The sequence below is a fragment of the Taurulus bubalis genome (assembly GCF_910589615.1).
Source record: "Taurulus bubalis genome assembly, chromosome: 1".
Lineage (NCBI taxonomy): Eukaryota > Metazoa > Chordata > Actinopteri > Perciformes > Cottidae > Taurulus > Taurulus bubalis.
In genome coordinates this window covers 44670334-44687094 of record NC_136589.1, presented here as the reverse complement: position 1 = coordinate 44687094, position 16761 = coordinate 44670334, and the positions used below count along the sequence as shown (strand labels likewise).

Below are 16761 nucleotides of genomic sequence, written 5' to 3'. Positions count from 1 at the left end.
TCCTCCTGCAGCTCCGAGCCGCTGATGAGCACCTGACAGCCCGCAGCGTGACGCCTCCAGCAGCCTCTTGGAGCCTGCAGCGTCAGCCTGCAGCACCTGGACCCGGACCAGGTGCTGCAGGCTGGTCCGGGTCCAGGTGGCAGTCCGGAGGGGAGCTGCATCGGTACCCGGGTCTCTGGTTCCATCCTCCGCCTTTGTCCCGGAGGTCCTCCCCCTGCGGCGCGGGGCGGAGTTTCACACCGAACTAGACGCTCTTTTTGTCGGATTCGTTTCGAGCGGCCTCCCCGGAGTTTACGTGGTAAAAGCCGTCCCTTGGAGAGCCCAGAAGCAGCCCCCCGGAGCCAGCGGTGCGCGGTGTTTCCCCGGGTCTCGGTCTCGATCTGCAGGTGAGTCCTCGGCGGTGATTTCGGACAGATTGAAGCGGTTTTCTACCTCCTCGTCCCCGCGCCGCGGAGCCTTCATGGCGGCTCTGCGGCGCGGTTCTCGGGGCAGCATTACCTCGTCCCGCCGCTCCAAGAGCATCCAGCGGCCGCTGCCCGGAGCCCGGGAGCCCGGAGCCCGGTGCCGCCTGTTAAATAACACACAACCCGCGGATTTCCACGAATTACTGCATTTAAGATGTTTTTTTCTAAATATGATTTTTCTGCTGCACGTGTCGAATGTTGTTTTAAAACGCTTTTCGAAGAATTCCGTTATTATGTTCTTCGTTTAAATCAAAAATCTTCACCGTTTTCAACGTTTTCCCTGGAATGGTCCCCGCTGCGTGTCAGCGGAAGCTGTGTTGTGACTCCTGCCGGAGGAGGGGCGCCATTACCGGGCAGCTGGAGCCCAACGGCCCGCTGGCTGCTCGCTTCAGAAAGCAGAGAACCGAGCCGCAGACGGACGTGTACCGGGGGAACACCGTGGGCTTCTCCTTCAATGCTGTGTGTGATTTCGGTCCGTAAACAGTTTATTTCTCTGCCGCCTGCGGGCTTTGTTTTGGGGGGGACACTTTACTTTTAATCCGGTTTTAAAGTAGCGAGGAGCTGCACGGGGTTCCGCTACAGTCGGATGAAGAGTTGTTTTAGAAGTCGTTGACCGTGTCTCCCGTGAGCTGTACGTATATAAAAGCCTTTTCATTTAAATGGACGCGTTTCTCCATGGAGCCTGGCGTAACGGCGGCCTGCCCTCTGGCTGACCTGCCGCCACTAGCAGTTCGTCCCCGGCCTGCTGGCGGACAGCCGGAGCTTTCACGTGGAGCTCTTCTTAGTCTCCAGCGGGATCTGAACCTCTGCCCCGCGGGATCAGAGCGTGTTACTGAGGTCAACATAACAATGATAATCATTATTATTATGAGCAGCCTGATATCGAATAACGCATTATAATATAATGACGTCGCGTCTTCAACAACTCAAGTCATCTCCATGACAACCGCTGATGAAGTCCATGTGATTCAGTTGAAAGAGAGAAAGTCTAAATGTTCCTCATGGGGTGTGTGTGTGTGTGTGTGTGTGTGTGTGTGTGTGTGTGTGTGTGTGTGTGTGTGTGTGTGTGTGTGTGTGTGTGTGTGTGTGTAGACGGACTCGCTGCATGATGAACGGCAGCAGCAGCGTCCCGGTGGCTCAGACCTCCAGGATAAAAAACGAACCAGGTAACCTTTGACCTCTGTGATGTCATCAACACCTGAGGCCTCACCTGTCTGCAGCTCACACGTGTGTGTGTGTGTGTGTGTGTGTGTGTGTGTGTGTGTGTGTGTGTGTGTGTGTGTGTGTGTGTGTGTGTGTGTAGATGACTGGACGAAGGAGGACTGTCTCTCTTTGCTGGAGAGGATCCGCTCTCTGCTGCCGGACGTGGACAGCATGAAGTACAAAACCACGGAGTCGCACTTCGACTGGGACAAAGTCGGCTTCGGCCGCTTCAGCGGAGACGTGTGCCGCCACAAGTGGCAAAAGGTTTCCTCTGAGGTGAGGAGGTCAGAACCAGAACCGGCATCGAAAATTAACTCAGTATGAACCAGTAGCAAGGGAAATGGGTCCTGACAAGATAAAACCTGGTCCTGAGATCCTTAACTTAGAAAACAGGGACCTGTTCAGATATTTAAAGCTAAGACACTTTTATGATACAGAAATAAAAAAAGGAATATCAGCAGAAGGTATTGAAGTGTTGACAGGTGCTTACAAACAAACCCCCTCAAAGCTGGTCTCCAAACTGCACAGTAGGCTACAAAAACGAAATGGAAGAAACACACTATATGTAAAACTGAAATGGGAAGTAGAACTGAACATTAAACTGTTGAGTGATTGGCATTCCATGTGTAGAACGCAACAAACTTCCACTAGTTCTAGAAGATGGAGGGAATTTGGTTGGAAGAACTTAATCTGCTTTTTCATTACACCCCACACAAAATATAAACAATTAGGTAAAGAGCAGCCATGCTGGAGAGAGTGTGGGCAGATGAATGCCAACCACTCACACATTTTTTGGACATGTTCTGCGACAAGATCCCCAGGGACCCACGGACTGTTTATCTGGGTCTGATACCTGTCGATATAATTCAGAAGAAGGACATCTACCTCTTTAAAATTCTGACACTCATGTAAAAAAGCCATCACAAGGAGCTGGCTGAAAAGTGATCCTCCAAGCGCAGGACAGTGGCTGGACATTGTAGAGGAGATTTACTACATGGAAAAACAGACTTATTTTCTAAGGTTCAAAGCAGGAACTCATGAACAACGCTGGGTAAAATGGACATCATTCAGGGAAAAGATGAGTAATGTTCTCAGTTGACCTGTAAAGGATAGACCATACATTATAATGAACGATTGGTGACCCCCTATTAATTTAATTATTGTATTTACATTATTTACTTATTTATTTTGTCCACTGTTTTGTCATTTACAATGTTTTGTCGCGTTTTTTGTTAACTGAAAAAATAAATAAATTTATAAATAAATAAAAAGTAAAAAAACAACAACAACCGGGTCCTGAGGAGTTAAACCTTCTGGGTCTCTGCGAACCAGACCTCATCGTGATGCGTTCAATAACCGCAGGGTGTTTGTGTTCCAGGTCCGTAAGTACCGAACGATGACGGAGCTCATCGTGGACGCCGTGGAGTTCGTGAAGAACCCGTACAAAGGGAAGAAGCTGAAGGTGAGTCGGACTCTGCTGACCCGGCGGTGAGGAGCAACGTGGCTGACTTCCTCTGACCTTTGACCTCCTGTTCAAACAGACTCATCCAGATTTCCCCAAAAAACCTCTGACTCCGTACTTCCGCTTCTTCATGGAGAAACGAGCCAAATATGCCAAAATCCACCCGGAGATGAGCAACCTGGACCTGACCAAGATCCTGTCCAAGAAGTACAAGGAGCTGCCCGACAAGAAGAAGGTCTGGACCCGCTGATCCGGATAAGTGAGGCTCTGCTTCATCAGTGTGTGTTCATGTTCCTGCATAATAACCTCTGCTTCTACTCACTGCAGCAAAAGTACATCACAGAGTTCCAGCAGGAGAAAGAAGCGTTTGAGAAGAACATGGCTCGATTCAAGTAAGTTACATACAAACAGCTGACTGAAGCGTTAGCGTGTTGCGCCGCTAACTTCAGCTGACCTCCAGGGAGGAGCACCCGGAGCTGATCGAGGAGAGGAAGAAGTCCGACCTGCCGGAGAAACCCAAGACTCCTCAACAGCTGTGGTACAACCACGAGAAGAAGACATACATGAAGCTGCACCCGGAGGTACACACTGTAACACTCACCCTGTAACACTCACCCTGTAACACTCACTCTGTAACACTCACCCTGTAACACTCACCCTGTAACACTCACCCTGTAACACTCACCCTGTAACACTCACACTGTAACACTCACCCTGTAACACTCACCCTGTAACACTCACACTGTAACACTCACCCTGTAACACTCACCCTGTAACACTTACACTGTAACACACACACACACTGTAACATACTAACACTCACTCTGTAACACACTGTGACACACACAGACTGTGACACACTGTAACATACACACTATAACACACACACTGTAACGCACACTGTGACACACACACTGTAACACTCACTCTGTAACGCACTGTAACACACACCCACTGTAACACTAACACACACTATAACGCACACTGTAACAGACGCACTATAACACACACACACACACACACACACACACTGTAACACACTAACAAACACTCACTCTGTAACACTCTCTCTGTAACACACACACACACACACACACACACACACACACACACACACACACTGTAACACACTAACAAACACTCTCTCTGTAACACTCTCTGTAACACTCACACTGTGACACACACACTGTAAAGCCTAATTTATGGTTCTCCGTCAGGTCCGTCAGGTCCGTCAGGTCCGTCAGGTCGACGGCGTAGCTACAGCGTAGCTACGCCGTCGACGCAGACCCCGACGCCGTTGCCTGACGTGCGCGTCGCGTTGACCCGGACCGCAAGCGCTATGATTGGTCCACTCAGAACGTAATTTCCGGCAGTTGCCTTTTCCGGTCTGTCTTCCTACACCACCGCTGCAAACGTCTTCTCTGTCGCCTGCGCTTCAACATTTGCAATATAAGCATTTGCTCTTCAATATTGATGAGCTCCAACTCCAAATGCAGCCGCTCTAACTTGGTCGCCATTGTTTACTGTGACCGGATGAAAAAGCAAGGATTCGGCTATAACCCCTGAAACCACACAGCCACACAGACACACCCCTGGCGGCATGGCGGTTAATTGCAGAGCAACGCGGTCCCTCGACGCAGAACTTTGAATGCTCAACGACGGCGTCACGTTAAGCACACTGTAACACTCACTCTGTAACACACACACTCACACTGTAACACACATACTGTAACACAGTAACAGACACACTATAGCACACACTGTAACACTCACTCTGTAACACACACACTCACTCTGTAACACACACAATGTAACACAGCCATCCACTGTAACACACACTCTGTAACACTCAATATGTAACGCACACACTGTAACAGACTCTGTAGCACACTCTGTAACGCACACTGTAACACACACACACTAATGCGCACACTGTAACGCACACTGTAACACACACATTGTAACAGACTGTAACGCACACTGTAATACACACACTGTAACAGACCATGTAACGCACACTGTAACACACACATTGTAACAGACTGTAACGCACACTGTAATACACACACTGTAACAGACTGTAACGCACACTGTAATACACACACTGTAACAGACTAACGCACACTGTAATACACACACTGTAACACACTCAAACAGTGGATGATAATAGCTGCAGAATGAACGTGTTGTTGTTGTTGGTAGGTGAGTCAGAAGGAGCTGAAAGAGGCTCTGAGGAGACAGTGGTCCCAGCTGTCTGACAAGAGGAGACTCAAGTGGATCAGCAAGGCCCTGGAGCTGCAGAAGGACTACGAGGTACCGGACCGGTCCACCCTATTGGTTCAGTGTGGATATCTGGTCCTAACGTGTGCGTGCGTGTGCGTGTGCGTGTGTGTGTGTGTGTGTGTGTGTAGGGCAGTATGAGAGTATATCATGAAGCTCATCCAGAAGTGACGTCTGATGATCACGTCCGGTCTGTCCTCACGAAAGCAGAGAGACAGCTGAAGGACAAATTCGATGGACGGCCAACAAAACCACCACCGTGAGTCTGAATTACTGAATTACCTCACGTATGAACCAGTAGCAAGGGAACTGGGTCTTGACTGGTTAAAACCTGGTCCTGAGGAGTTAAAACCGGGTCCTGACGAGTTAAAGCCGGGTTTGACGGGTTAAACCCGGGTCCCGAGGAGTTAAAGCCGGGTCCTGATGAGTTTTACCGGGTTTTACATTCCACTGAACCAGATCCAGAGATGCTATGCTCTGATTGGTCAGTGTGTTTTAAGGGGCGGGGCTTAGTGAAGCTTGAATGAGTCTGATGTCAACTTTAATGACCAGGTCTGTGAGGTTCCTTCAGGTTCACTTCATTAACAGAACAACAGGAGCATGTGTACTTGTTGGTAACGGTACTGTGCTGATGGTAATGTGTGTGTACTCGTTGCACTCTGTGTACTCGTTGTGCTGTGTGTGCTCTGTAGTAACGGGTACTCCCTGTATTGTGCTGAGCTCATGGTGAACATGAAGGACGTGCCCAGCACGGAGCGCATGGTGCTGTGCAGCAAGCAGTGGAAGGTGATGACGCAGAAGGAGAAGGACATGTTCCAGAAGCGCTGCGAGCAGGTGGGTATCAACGCACCGGCACCAGCTGTCCTCTGGGGGCGCCGCGCTCACTCCTTTTGTGTCTCTTAGAGGAAGAAGCAGTACGACGTGGACCTGCAGCGGTTCCTGGAGGTACGGCGCCGCCAGGCTTTAGGGTTCAGACCCCATGCTGTGAGTTCCAGGCACGAACCTCAGACATCTCCTTGTCGTTGACTGGAATTTGTGTTCCAGAGTCTTCCGGACGAGGAGCGCGACCGAGTCATGGGCGAGGAGAAACCGGGCGGAGCCAGAGGGGGCGCCAGCCCGCACAGAGCCAAGTCTCCAGCCAAGGTCAGCTTCTTCTTCCCGTTAGCTGTCGTTAGCTCTCGTTAGCTCCATCTATACGGGGCTCTCGTTAGCGCTCGCAAGCTCTTGTTAGTTCTCGTTAGCTCCATCTATAAGGGGCTCTCGTTAGCTCTCGCTAGCTCCATCTATACAGGGCTCTCGTTAGCTCTCGCTAGCTCCATCTATACAGGGTTCTCGCTAGCTCTTGTTAGTTCTCGTTAACTCTCGCTAGCTCTCGATAGCTCCCGTTAGCTCCATCTATACGGGGCTCTCGTTAGCTCTCGCTAGCTCCATCTATACAGGGCTCTTGTTAGCTCTCGCTAGCTCAATCTATACAGGGCTCTCGCTAACTCTTGTTAGTTCTCGTTAACTCTCGCTAGCTCTCGTTAGCTGTTGATAGCTCCCGTTAGCTCCATCCATACGGGGCTCTCGTTAGCTCCATCCATACGGAGCTCTCGTTAGCTCCATCCATACGGAGCTCTCGTTAGCTCTCGCTAGCGCCATGTTGAGTACCAGCAGGTGGCGCTGAATGAGAAGGTGTCATGTCTCTGGAGGAAGCTTTCAGCTGACCTCTGACCCCGTGACCTCAGGTGGCGTCTCTCGGTCGGGAGGCGGAGCCAGAGACGTGGACAGCTGGCGGGCAGCCAAAGGACCGACGGGACGGGAAGAAGACGGCGAAGCTTCCTGAGACGCCGAAAACAGCTGAAGAGATGTGGCAGCAAAGTGTGATGGGAGACTACCTGGCCAAATACAGAGTATTTATATATATGTATATATGTATATATTCATATATTATGCCTGTTGCGCTTTGATAAAAACATCAATCTTTATGAAACAAACAGCAACAGCGATCCAGCTGCTTCACAGTAACAATACGTTCACAGTAACAGCCCTCAGCTGCTTCACAGTAACAATACTGACAGTAAAAGGTGTGGCGGTCTCAGATGTTGTCATGTGATCCTCAGAGCGACCGCAGGAAGGCTCAGGCGGCCATCGAGGCGGCCTGGAAGTCCATGGAGAAGAAGGAGAAGATTCCCTGGATCAAGAAGGCGGCGGAGGACCAGAAGCGTTACGAGGTTCAGTACCATCCTGTGGTCAGTGGCCACGCCCACACACAGACTCCTCCCCCTGTACATTTAAAACGTGTTTGTTTCAAAGCTGTGATGATGAGCATCTATTCTACCTAGAAACAGTGTCGCTCAGACACATTTCTGTTTGGCTGTCTGTGTCGTGCGCTGATGCTGCCTGTCCTGCAGAGGGAGCTGTTGGACACAAGGCCGCCTGCAGCGCAGAACCAGAGGAAGCCCAAGTTTGATGGAGAACCAAAGAAACCTCCAGTGTGAGTCTGATGACATGTTCTACCAAGAACCCAGAAATGACTTCTACATAAATATTCATAAATAACCTTTAGTTCAGAACCGTTAGAATAAATGCAGATGAACAGTGTAAATCAAATCATCGTGGCTCAACTTTAAAGAACAAAAAGCACTGAAAGTAACTGAATGTACCTGAATGGGCGTAAAGCAGCCTTGTAGTAAGCCACGCCCCCTGCTGCTCTCGTCCAATAGGAGCGGGTATCAGATGTTTTCCCAGGAGCTGCTGACCAATGGCGAGCTGAACCACTTCAGCCTGAAGGAGCGCATGGTGGAGATCGGCAAGCGGTGGCACAAGCTGACCCAGGGTCAGAAGGACAAGTACAAGAAGATGGTGGAGGAGCAGCAGGGCGAGTACAAGGCCGAGCTGGAGGACTGGGTCCAGGTAACGGGTCTCGCATGAGCAGAACCACGGAGAACCACACAGAACCACACAGAACCTGACGCTGTCTTCTCTCTGCAGTCGCTGTCTCCCCAGGAACGAGCCGTCTACCAGGAGTTCTCCTCCTCGGTGAGTCGCCGCTTCACAAGGTCGTCCAGACGAAGGTCAAAGGTCTGAGCTCACGAGTGTGTTTGTTGTTGTTGTCGTCGTCCCTTCAGAAGCGGCGCAGCAACACTAAGGTCCGCAGCAGTCCAGCAGCTAAAGTCCGCGTGACGGCGAAGGGGAAGGCGGCCAGTTCAAGAGCGACGCAGGCGGTGGGCGTGGCCAAGCGGGCGATGGCCTACCGAGCCAAGGTACCTAAATGGGAGGGACTACAGGGGATAAATGGGAGGGGCTACATTGGCTAAAGGGGAGGAGCTAGACAGCAACAAATACTACATATTTTTATTTTCTCCTGCATTTATTGATCCTCTTTTCAGTGTTCTTGTTATTGATCAAGATAAGTGACTTTGCATGGGCGTTTGAGCCCTGGGTGTGGTCTGCCAGGTCTGTAACGCTCATCCCTCTCGTCTCCAGCAGGACATGTCCGACTCCACCGAGAAGAGCGAGTCCTCCGACTCAGATGAAGACGACGAGACGTCAGGAAGCTCAGACAGTGACGACGATGATGAGGTGAGTGTCTTCAGACAGGATGAAAAGTTGATGTCTGAGGCGTGAATATGAGCTGATACAGAAATCACGTTGTGTTAAAAACACTACCCAGGATCACCATGGTAAACATGTAATAACAGAATGTTCGTAAACTTTCACTTTGTTTCCTCAGAACGATGACGACGATGAAGATCAGAGCTCCTCGGAGGAATCCAGTGACTCAGACTCGGATTAGCTCAGCCCCCTTGCCCTCATTGGAGAGGACAGGCTGTGCAGGCCACGCCTCCTCACATTCTAGCTGTCCAGGCGGACCAATGAGAATGTGCGACGTCACGCTGGCCCTTCCCTCTGAAGGGGGCGTTGCCTGACGGAGTGTTTTGTTACTCGTTTGTTGGTTTTTATCAGATCAACGATTTCGTGTTTTGAGCAATGGCGGGGCGGGGCCTATTGTGTGGGCGGAGCCTATTGGCTATTTGTTACTGCTAAGGGACGAGCCAGTGTTCAGCCTCCAATCAGCTGCCTGCCTGAGAAAATTAACAATTAAATGCACTTTTTCTCACTTCTGTCATCAGATTCATTTTGTACCCAAACACAGCGTGACATCATCAATAAACACGACACAGTTTGAGTTTCAGGTTTTATAGACATTTGCATGAATAGATTTATAGAATATAAACAATCTTTCCCCTCAAACGTTCCTGATAAATAAATAATCTGACCTTTGACATTCACCCTCACAGCGACCGTTGGCACGCCCACCGTCTTGCCACGGTAACTACATTACCCATCAGCCCCTGCTCTCACAGCTTCGTCTGGATTTATAAAACAGCAATACCCCGAAAACCAGAGTCCTGCACATGCATCTTCATGGTTACCAAACTTTATAAAAAAGGGACCCTTTACCCATAAACCCCAGAAAGTGTTTGTTCCTCCAGTAGATTCCAGAACCACCGACCCGATATAACATGTTTAATGATATTAGTTTGAATCTCGTTCTTTAGTTAAAGAGCCTGAAGGCACCGCCAGCTGCAGCTCAGCTAACGCTAACCAGCTAACCCTGACCCGCTAACGCTAACCAGCTCAGCTGCAGAACAGGTTCTAAAGACGTTCCTTTGCACTGAATCTTTGGGAAAACGTTTCATTTTCTGGTTCCAGTTGTTGAGTCGAGGCCTTGAGGAGTGAAGAGCCGTCTGTTAGAGCCACTGAAAGCTGAACAGGGTTTATGGAACACGAGAGAAATCTGAAAACTTATGGCTGAGTTGTAAAGCAACAGCCGGCCCTTTAAGAAGCCGCACAGCCTGATGGGAGTTGGAGTCCACCTGCTCAGTTCGGCTACAACGATGTCTGTCTGTCCGTCGGCTGAATCATTGATGATCAGAGATCACAGAGCTGTTATCTGAACCAGGATTCATATGATTCAGACACGAAGCAGCCGTGAGACCACACGCACACGCAGCGTCATAGCGGGACGTCAAGCAGCTTCTGGTGCAGGTACTGCTTCACCTCCTCGATGCCGCTCAGCTTCTCCAGCTCGTGGTACGGCAACTGGGAGGGGACAAGAAGGGTCACATCACAAACCGGTAAACGGGCTAGCGGGCCGAGCAGTACTGGGTGAGCCGTTGGGCCCGACCTGGAGGATGACGTATCCCAGCAGCCTCAGGTGTCGGTCCCTCATGGCTCGAGACCCGACCAGGACCTCGGAGTTGTGGCAGTAGTGCCACTTGTCATTGACGGACATGATGACCCTGCAGAGACACAGAACCTTGTTACACACCGGGACCCGGGTCTGGGCTCCACCAGGTTTACTGTGAGCCGGACTGACCTCCTGATCGGCCTCTGGTCTGTCGGGGGGTTGTCAGCGTCGGGTCTGTTGGGGGGGGCCCCTCTATCGGGCCCCTGAGAATACGTTACGCCCTCGTAGAACCCCGGCAGCTCGCTGTCGGTACGCGGGCCCTCCGGGGGCCCTCCCTCGTCCTCCAGGATCTTCCCGATGGAAAACTGGAAGAGCGAGTCGGGGGCCGTGGCCCCTGGGGGTCCCTGGGCCCCGACGGAGGCCAGGCCATCGGAGGGGGGGCTGCTGAGCGTGGAGCTGTCCTGGCTCTCCAACGAGTGCTCCTTTGCCAGACCGGAGTAGAACTCTGCTGCAGGGACGTAGTAGGGCCCGTAAGGGGCTCCATTGGTGCCGGGCCCTTGGGCCGGCATGGCCCCCGCAGCGCCGCGGATGTGGTGAAGCAGGAAGGACCTGGGCTCCGTGGCCCCGCCCAGCGCGTCACCGACCGGCGGCTCGGCTCCTTCCTCCAGCGCCGCAAACGGAGAGAACTTCTGGAACTCTGAAGTCACCACGGCCACTGAATCATCAGCTGCTGGAGGAACCATGGGGAGAACCAGGCCAGAGGGGTCCAGACCGGTTCTGATGGGGAGAACCCGGCCAGAGGAGTCCATCCACAGCACGAAGTCTGGAGGCCAACAGGAGATCATCAGAACACAGACTGAAGTACCCTGTGTGGAGTACCTTGTGTGGAGTACCCTGTGTGGAGTAAGTACTGTGCGTGGAGTACCTGTGTAGTATCCCGGGGCCAGTACTTCATCCTGTTTGTAGTTCTGTTCCCCAACCAGCTGCCGCAGAGCCTCAGCCACCAGACCTTTATAACTGAGAGGAGAACAACAGGATCAGAAGACCCAGTCCCAGGCCAGAGGAACCCAGTAAGCCTGATGGGTGTGTATATGAGGGTTACCTGTACGCAGGTGAGGCGTGTTACCTGTGTGTTACCCATGCGCGGGCGAGGCGTGTTACCCATGCGCGGGCGAGGCGTGTTGCCCGTGCGCGGGCGAGGCGTGTTGCCCGTGCGCGGGCGAGGCGTGTTACCTGTACTTGCGGTTGGCCTCGTCGGCGGTCAGGGCGTGGTCGAACATCAGCACCTTGTGTGCGTCTTGCAGCCGCGGCCCGGTGTAGTCTCGGTACTCCAGCTCCACCGCGGCGTCCAGCAAGGAGAGGTACCGACGGACGATCAGCGCATACGGGCTGTCTGTGGAAACCACTGACCATTAGTGGTGGTGTTCTGGTACTGTGGAGTCATACTGGTGGTGTTCTGGTACTGTGGAGTCATACTGGTGGTGTTCTGGTTGTGTGGAGTCATACTGGTGGTGTTCTGGTTGTGTGGAGTCATACTGGTGGTGTTCTGGTTGTGTGGAGTCGTACTGGTGGTGTTCTGGTTGTGTGGAGTCGTACTGGTGGTGTTCTGGTTGTGTGGAGTCGTACTGGTGGTGTTCTGGTTGTGTGGAGTCATACTGGTGGTGTTCTGGTTGTGTGGAGTCATACTGGTGGTGTTCTGGTTGTGTGGAGTCGTACTGGTGGTGTTCTGGTTGTGTGGAGTCGCACTGGTGGTGTTCTGGTTGTGTGGAGTCATACTGGTGGTGTTCTGGTTGTGTGGAGTCGTACTGGTGGTGTTCTGGTTGTGTGGAGTTGTACTGGTGGTGTGGAGTCGCACTGGTGGTGTTCTGGTGGTGTTCTGGTTGTGTGGAGTCATACTGGTGGTGTTCTGGTTGTGTGGAGTCATACTGGTGGTGTTCTGGTTGTGTGGAGTCGTACTGGTGGTGTTCTGGTTGTGTGGAGTCGCACTGGTGGTGTTCTGGTTGTGTGGAGTCATACTGGTGGTGTTCTGGTTGTGTGGAGTCGTACTGGTGGTGTTCTGGTTGTGTGGAGTTGTACTGGTGGTGTGGAGTCGCACTGGTGGTGTTCTGGTGGTGTTCTGGTTGTGTGGAGTCATACTGGTGGTGTTCTGGTTGTGTGGAGTCGTACTGGTGGTGTTCTGGTTGTGTGGAGTCGTACTGGTGGTGTTCTGGTACTGACTGGTGACGTTGCTGATGAAGGCGGAGGAGAAGACCCGGTGCAGCACCGGTCCGGGGAAGTGCCCGAGCTGGAACAGCGACATGAGGATGTTGACGGTGGCGAGCGGCGAGCTGAGCGCCTTCAGCTCCACGACCTCCTCCAGCCGGGAGAAGAACTGCTGCTCGCCGGCCGGCCGGTAGCTCATCCGGCTGAATGGGAACACCAGCTTCTGGATCACCTGAGGACACAAACACACTGCAGTGCTGGACGCCGAGACCAGGGCTGTGCGGTATACCGGTTCAATGAATGAATGTGTTTACCTGAAAAAAATACGGTGATATACCGTTAAACCACCAGAATCTTACAAAATACCGTGATGTGAATCTTTGGCCATACCGCCCAGCCCTACCAGAGACCCAATGACCCCCGGTCCTCACCTTACTGTCCAGGTACTCCACCTTCTTCACCAGGAAGTCTGCAATGGTGTCGAGCAGCCGGGTCTCTCGCAGGCGATGGCGGGCGATGTATTTGGCAATCAGCGCCATCGTGTACGGGGTGATGCTGTCCAGCTTCTTCGGCAACTCCTCTGTCAGAGAGCAACTCACATCAATATGTGTTTCCAGAGGTGGGTTCAGGGTCAACCCTGCTCGTCTGAGGTGGGGTCAGGTCTGAGGGGTCCTCACCTGCCAGGCTGCTGATGAACTTCTCCTGCCGGTTCTGGTAGAACAGGTGAGAGCTGAAGATCAACTCCAGACTCTTGTTGCTCGCCTCCCGGACGCACGCTGCCAGCATCTCGTCCAGCAGCGCCATCTCCTGGTCACGGACGCCACTCACACTCGCCAGGGTGTGTTTCACCAGACGCAGGATTTTCCTGAAGAGACACGGGGCGTGATCGTCTTAAAGCCCTTAGTGATCGTCTTAAAGCCCTTAGTGATCGTCTTAAAGCCCTTAGTGATCCTCTTAGAGCGCCACTAGAAGACCTTGCCGAGGTCACAGTAATGTACCTTTAAGGTGAAATGGATCGACCTGGCCAGCCGTGTCGCCTCACCTGTTGGCGAGCAGTTGTTCGGGGTTTGGCGGCGCGGTGCTAGCGCCCCCCAGTGCAGCGGCAGGGTCCTGTGGCTGCAGCGATCGCCACTTGAGCCTGTAGTACGAGAGCAGCAGGAACAGCGTCTGCGGGTGGCGCTCTCGCTCCAGGTTCTTCTCCAGGCCGGCCAGGCAGGCCTCGGTCAGCGGGTGCTGGCTGCCCATGTGCAGCTTCATGCTGGAGCTGAACACCATGGACACGTCCTTCTGGTTGAACTGGTTCAGTCTGGACTGGGACTCTGCCTCCAGCACCTGGACCACCTGAGAGTCACTGGGGAGACCTGCAGAGACCACAAACACTGTTATCCAGACTTTAGACCACTTCGGACCAGTTCAGTTCCCGAGTCGCCCCTCAGGAGGCACCGACGAGACCAACTCGAGCCTCGCACTGGTCACATGACAGGTCTACTTCCTCTCTGCGTTTATCTACTGTGCCGTGGATCAGTGCACACCGCACCTGTGGAGTGAAAATGAACGCCGACTCACCGAGCGCGGCCACGGCGTACAGGCAGTTCACGATGCTGAAGTTGTCGAACTTGCTGCAGTCGCTGACGATGGCGTCGCAAAGCGTGTGGAAGTCCTGATGCTCCAGGATCTCTCGTCCTCCTCTTCTTCTTCCTCCTCCTCCTTCTTCTCCTCCTCCTCCTCCTCGCGGCGGGGGCGTGGCCTGCAGCAGCTGGCCGATCTTCTGCAGGGCGACGGGGTAGTGGTTGTGGGAGATCTTGGCGGGGTTCTGGGTGACCCAGCGCAGAACCTCGTCGGGGCGCCGCGAGCGCTCGATCAGACGCTTCATGGTGAAGAACGTGTCGTAGCTCATCTTCTCGTGGATGAAGTTCCACGTCTTCTTCTTGCTGCTGGGGGCGCCCCCCCCGGCCGGGGCTCCGCCTCCGTACGCGTGGAAGTGGGCGTGGTGCTGATAGTGGTGGGGCAGCACAGGCGGGGCCAGGTGGGCGGAGTAGTGGAAGTGCGCTCCCCGGGCGGCGTCAGGGCGGCCCTGGTACAGCGGGTAGGGGAGGTGCTGGGGGGGAGGGGCGTTGGCGGCCTCGAGCACCAGCCCCGCCCGCCGGCCCGGTTTGACCCCGCCTCCTGCCCCCCCTGCGCTGCTGTAGAGGCGGGTGGCATACATGCTGACTGACTGGGAGGCGGGGTGGGGAGCTCGGCTCAGGAGGCGCCACCCAGTGGACAAACACAGCATAGTCCAACAGCCAGGACGCCTGGAGGCAACAGCACACTACTCCTGCAGGAGGAGGAAGAGATATTAACAACCCACAGAATGAACCTGCATTTTCATCTGAGAATAAACAAATGTAAAAATCACTGATTTTCAAAAGGGAGATATTGTTTTGTCAGAATAAAATAATCATGAACCTGGTTAACTTAGAATACATCATTACAATTTTAATTTCCTGTCCACCTGTCTTACTTCCTGCTCACCTGTCTTACTTCCTGTCCTTCCTCCTGCCACCTTAACCAGACAGCTGCACAACATGCTAGCATTAGCATCTAATTAGCATATTTATAAAGCCGGTTAATAAAGTATTCACAGATAATACGATGACGTTCATGTGGTGCCTTTATTTATCTGGTTAATCAGGACGCTGATAAGTGTCTTCAGCCCGGCTACCAATAGAACATCAGAGGATTCACAACTGGGAGAAACTGCTACAGGCTAAACTAAGTTTAAAACATCCTAACTGATGCTACAGGCTAAACTAACCATTACAAGCTACAGACTAAACTAACCATTACAAGCTACAGACTAAACTAACCATAACTAGCTACAGACTAGACTAACCATAACTAGCTACAGACTAAACTAACCATAACTATCTAAGATAAGATAATCCTTTATTAGTCCCTCAGTGGGGAAATTGCGGAAATACAGCAGCCTTGCACACAATAGAGACACATAGTAAAAAAGTAATATAAATAAAACAACAAATAACAATAAACAGTAGTAAAACAGTAAGAAGAAAAATCTACAGACTAAACTAACCATAACAAGCTACAGACTAAACTAACCATAACTATCTACAGACTAAACTAACCATAACTATCTACAGACTAAACTAACCATTACTAGCTACAGACTAAACTAACCATAACTAGCTACAGACTAAACTAACCATAACAAGCTACAGACTAAACTAACCATAACTATCTACAGACTAAACTAACCATAACAAGCTACAGACTAAACTAATCATAACTAGCTACAGACTAAACTAACCATAACTAGCTACAGACTAAATTAACCATAACTAGCTACAGACTAAACTAACCATAACGAGCAGTCAGCTCCGACCCTCCACCAGCTGATCGGTTAGCCTGTTAGCATCAGTGTGCCCTTCTCGCAGTCGTGTAACTGGGTATAACCGGGTAATAAAGCGACTGTACCCGGTGTGTGTTTACCTCATAGCTCAGTCACACCGGCAGCTCCGCTCTGCTGAAACACCTGAGGCCGCTGAGAGTGCGGGTTCGCCAGTGAAGCAGTCAGCGGTCAGCCGCTTCATTCCTCCACACAGACGCCATCTTCTTCTTCTTCTTCTCTGGCTCAATTGCAGCAGACTCCACGCAGTGTCGGCGCGCTGCTGCCCCCTGGAGGAACCCTGTGTTTCACACCGAAGCACAGCATCAAGGGTGGTTCTCTCTTTGTGGTGCGAACATCTTTATTAGATATAATATCACATATTAATATCACGAGGAACATTTAATTGCATCACTGTCAATAAATACGTTGTCACTGATTGTATTACGTTTATCACTTCCATTACTTTTTGAGCTCATAGTACCATATTACCCCACTACATAGTTTATAGTACCATATTATCCCACTAGAGATCGTATAGTACCATATTACCTCACTAGAGAGTTTATAGTACCATATTACCCCA

At 51.8% G+C, this 16761-nt stretch overlaps 2 protein-coding genes across 6 annotated transcripts; one reads left to right on the top strand and one right to left on the bottom strand.

The window, feature by feature from the left end:
- The first annotated feature begins 256 nt into the window (after nucleotides 1–256).
- ubtfl (upstream binding transcription factor, like) lies at nucleotides 257–9505 on the top strand. 5 transcript variants are annotated; one of them, XM_079237605.1, is made up of 20 exons: nucleotides 257–386; nucleotides 1557–1630; nucleotides 1768–1943; nucleotides 3046–3129; nucleotides 3209–3364; nucleotides 3457–3521; nucleotides 3590–3710; nucleotides 5332–5442; nucleotides 5541–5668; nucleotides 6102–6243; nucleotides 6313–6354; nucleotides 6454–6552; nucleotides 7137–7301; nucleotides 7512–7622; nucleotides 7803–7885; nucleotides 8115–8304; nucleotides 8383–8430; nucleotides 8520–8654; nucleotides 8878–8973; nucleotides 9125–9505. In XM_079237605.1, exons 2-20 carry the CDS (start codon nucleotides 1570–1572, stop codon nucleotides 9185–9187), a joined length of 2076 nt encoding a protein of 691 aa, XP_079093731.1. In that variant the 5' UTR covers nucleotides 257–386; nucleotides 1557–1569; the 3' UTR covers nucleotides 9188–9505. The 5 variants fall into 5 exon arrangements, with proteins under 5 accessions (XP_079093731.1, XP_079093729.1, XP_079093730.1 ...); XM_079237603.1 differs by having other exon boundaries at nucleotides 7734–7885; XM_079237604.1 differs by having other exon boundaries at nucleotides 7512–7640.
- A 77-nt stretch (nucleotides 9506–9582) lies between these two features.
- fastk (Fas-activated serine/threonine kinase) lies at nucleotides 9583–16396 on the bottom strand. Its single transcript, XM_079217294.1, has 11 exons — nucleotides 16280–16396; nucleotides 14354–15104; nucleotides 13830–14148; nucleotides 13465–13652; nucleotides 13219–13367; nucleotides 12803–13019; nucleotides 11819–11978; nucleotides 11511–11602; nucleotides 10775–11408; nucleotides 10583–10697; nucleotides 9583–10497 (listed from the first exon to the last, which is right to left on the bottom strand). Exons 2-11 carry the CDS (start codon nucleotides 15060–15062, stop codon nucleotides 10411–10413), a joined length of 2670 nt encoding a protein of 889 aa, XP_079073420.1. The 5' UTR covers nucleotides 15063–15104; nucleotides 16280–16396; the 3' UTR covers nucleotides 9583–10410.
- Nucleotides 16397–16761: the final 365 nt, after the last annotated feature.

Coding starts and splice junctions, on each gene's coding strand:
- fastk (XM_079217294.1), bottom strand. CDS start 15,062: ATGCTGTGTTTGTCCACTGGGTGGCGCCTCCTGAGCCGAGCTCCCCAC. Junction 13,368..13,464: donor GTTCATCAGCAGCCTGGCAG/GTGAGGACCCCT, acceptor GCTCTCTGACAG/AGGAGTTGCCGAAGAAGCTG. Junction 10,498..10,582: donor TGGGATACGTCATCCTCCAG/GTCGGGCCCAAC, acceptor GTCCCCTCCCAG/TTGCCGTACCACGAGCTGGA.
- ubtfl (XM_079237601.1), top strand. CDS start 1,570: ATGATGAACGGCAGCAGCAGCGTCCCGGTGGCTCAGACCTCCAGGATA. Junction 3,365..3,456: donor AGCTGCCCGACAAGAAGAAG/GTCTGGACCCGC, acceptor TACTCACTGCAG/CAAAAGTACATCACAGAGTT. Junction 5,443..5,540: donor AGCTGCAGAAGGACTACGAG/GTACCGGACCGG, acceptor GTGTGTGTGTAG/GGCAGTATGAGAGTATATCA.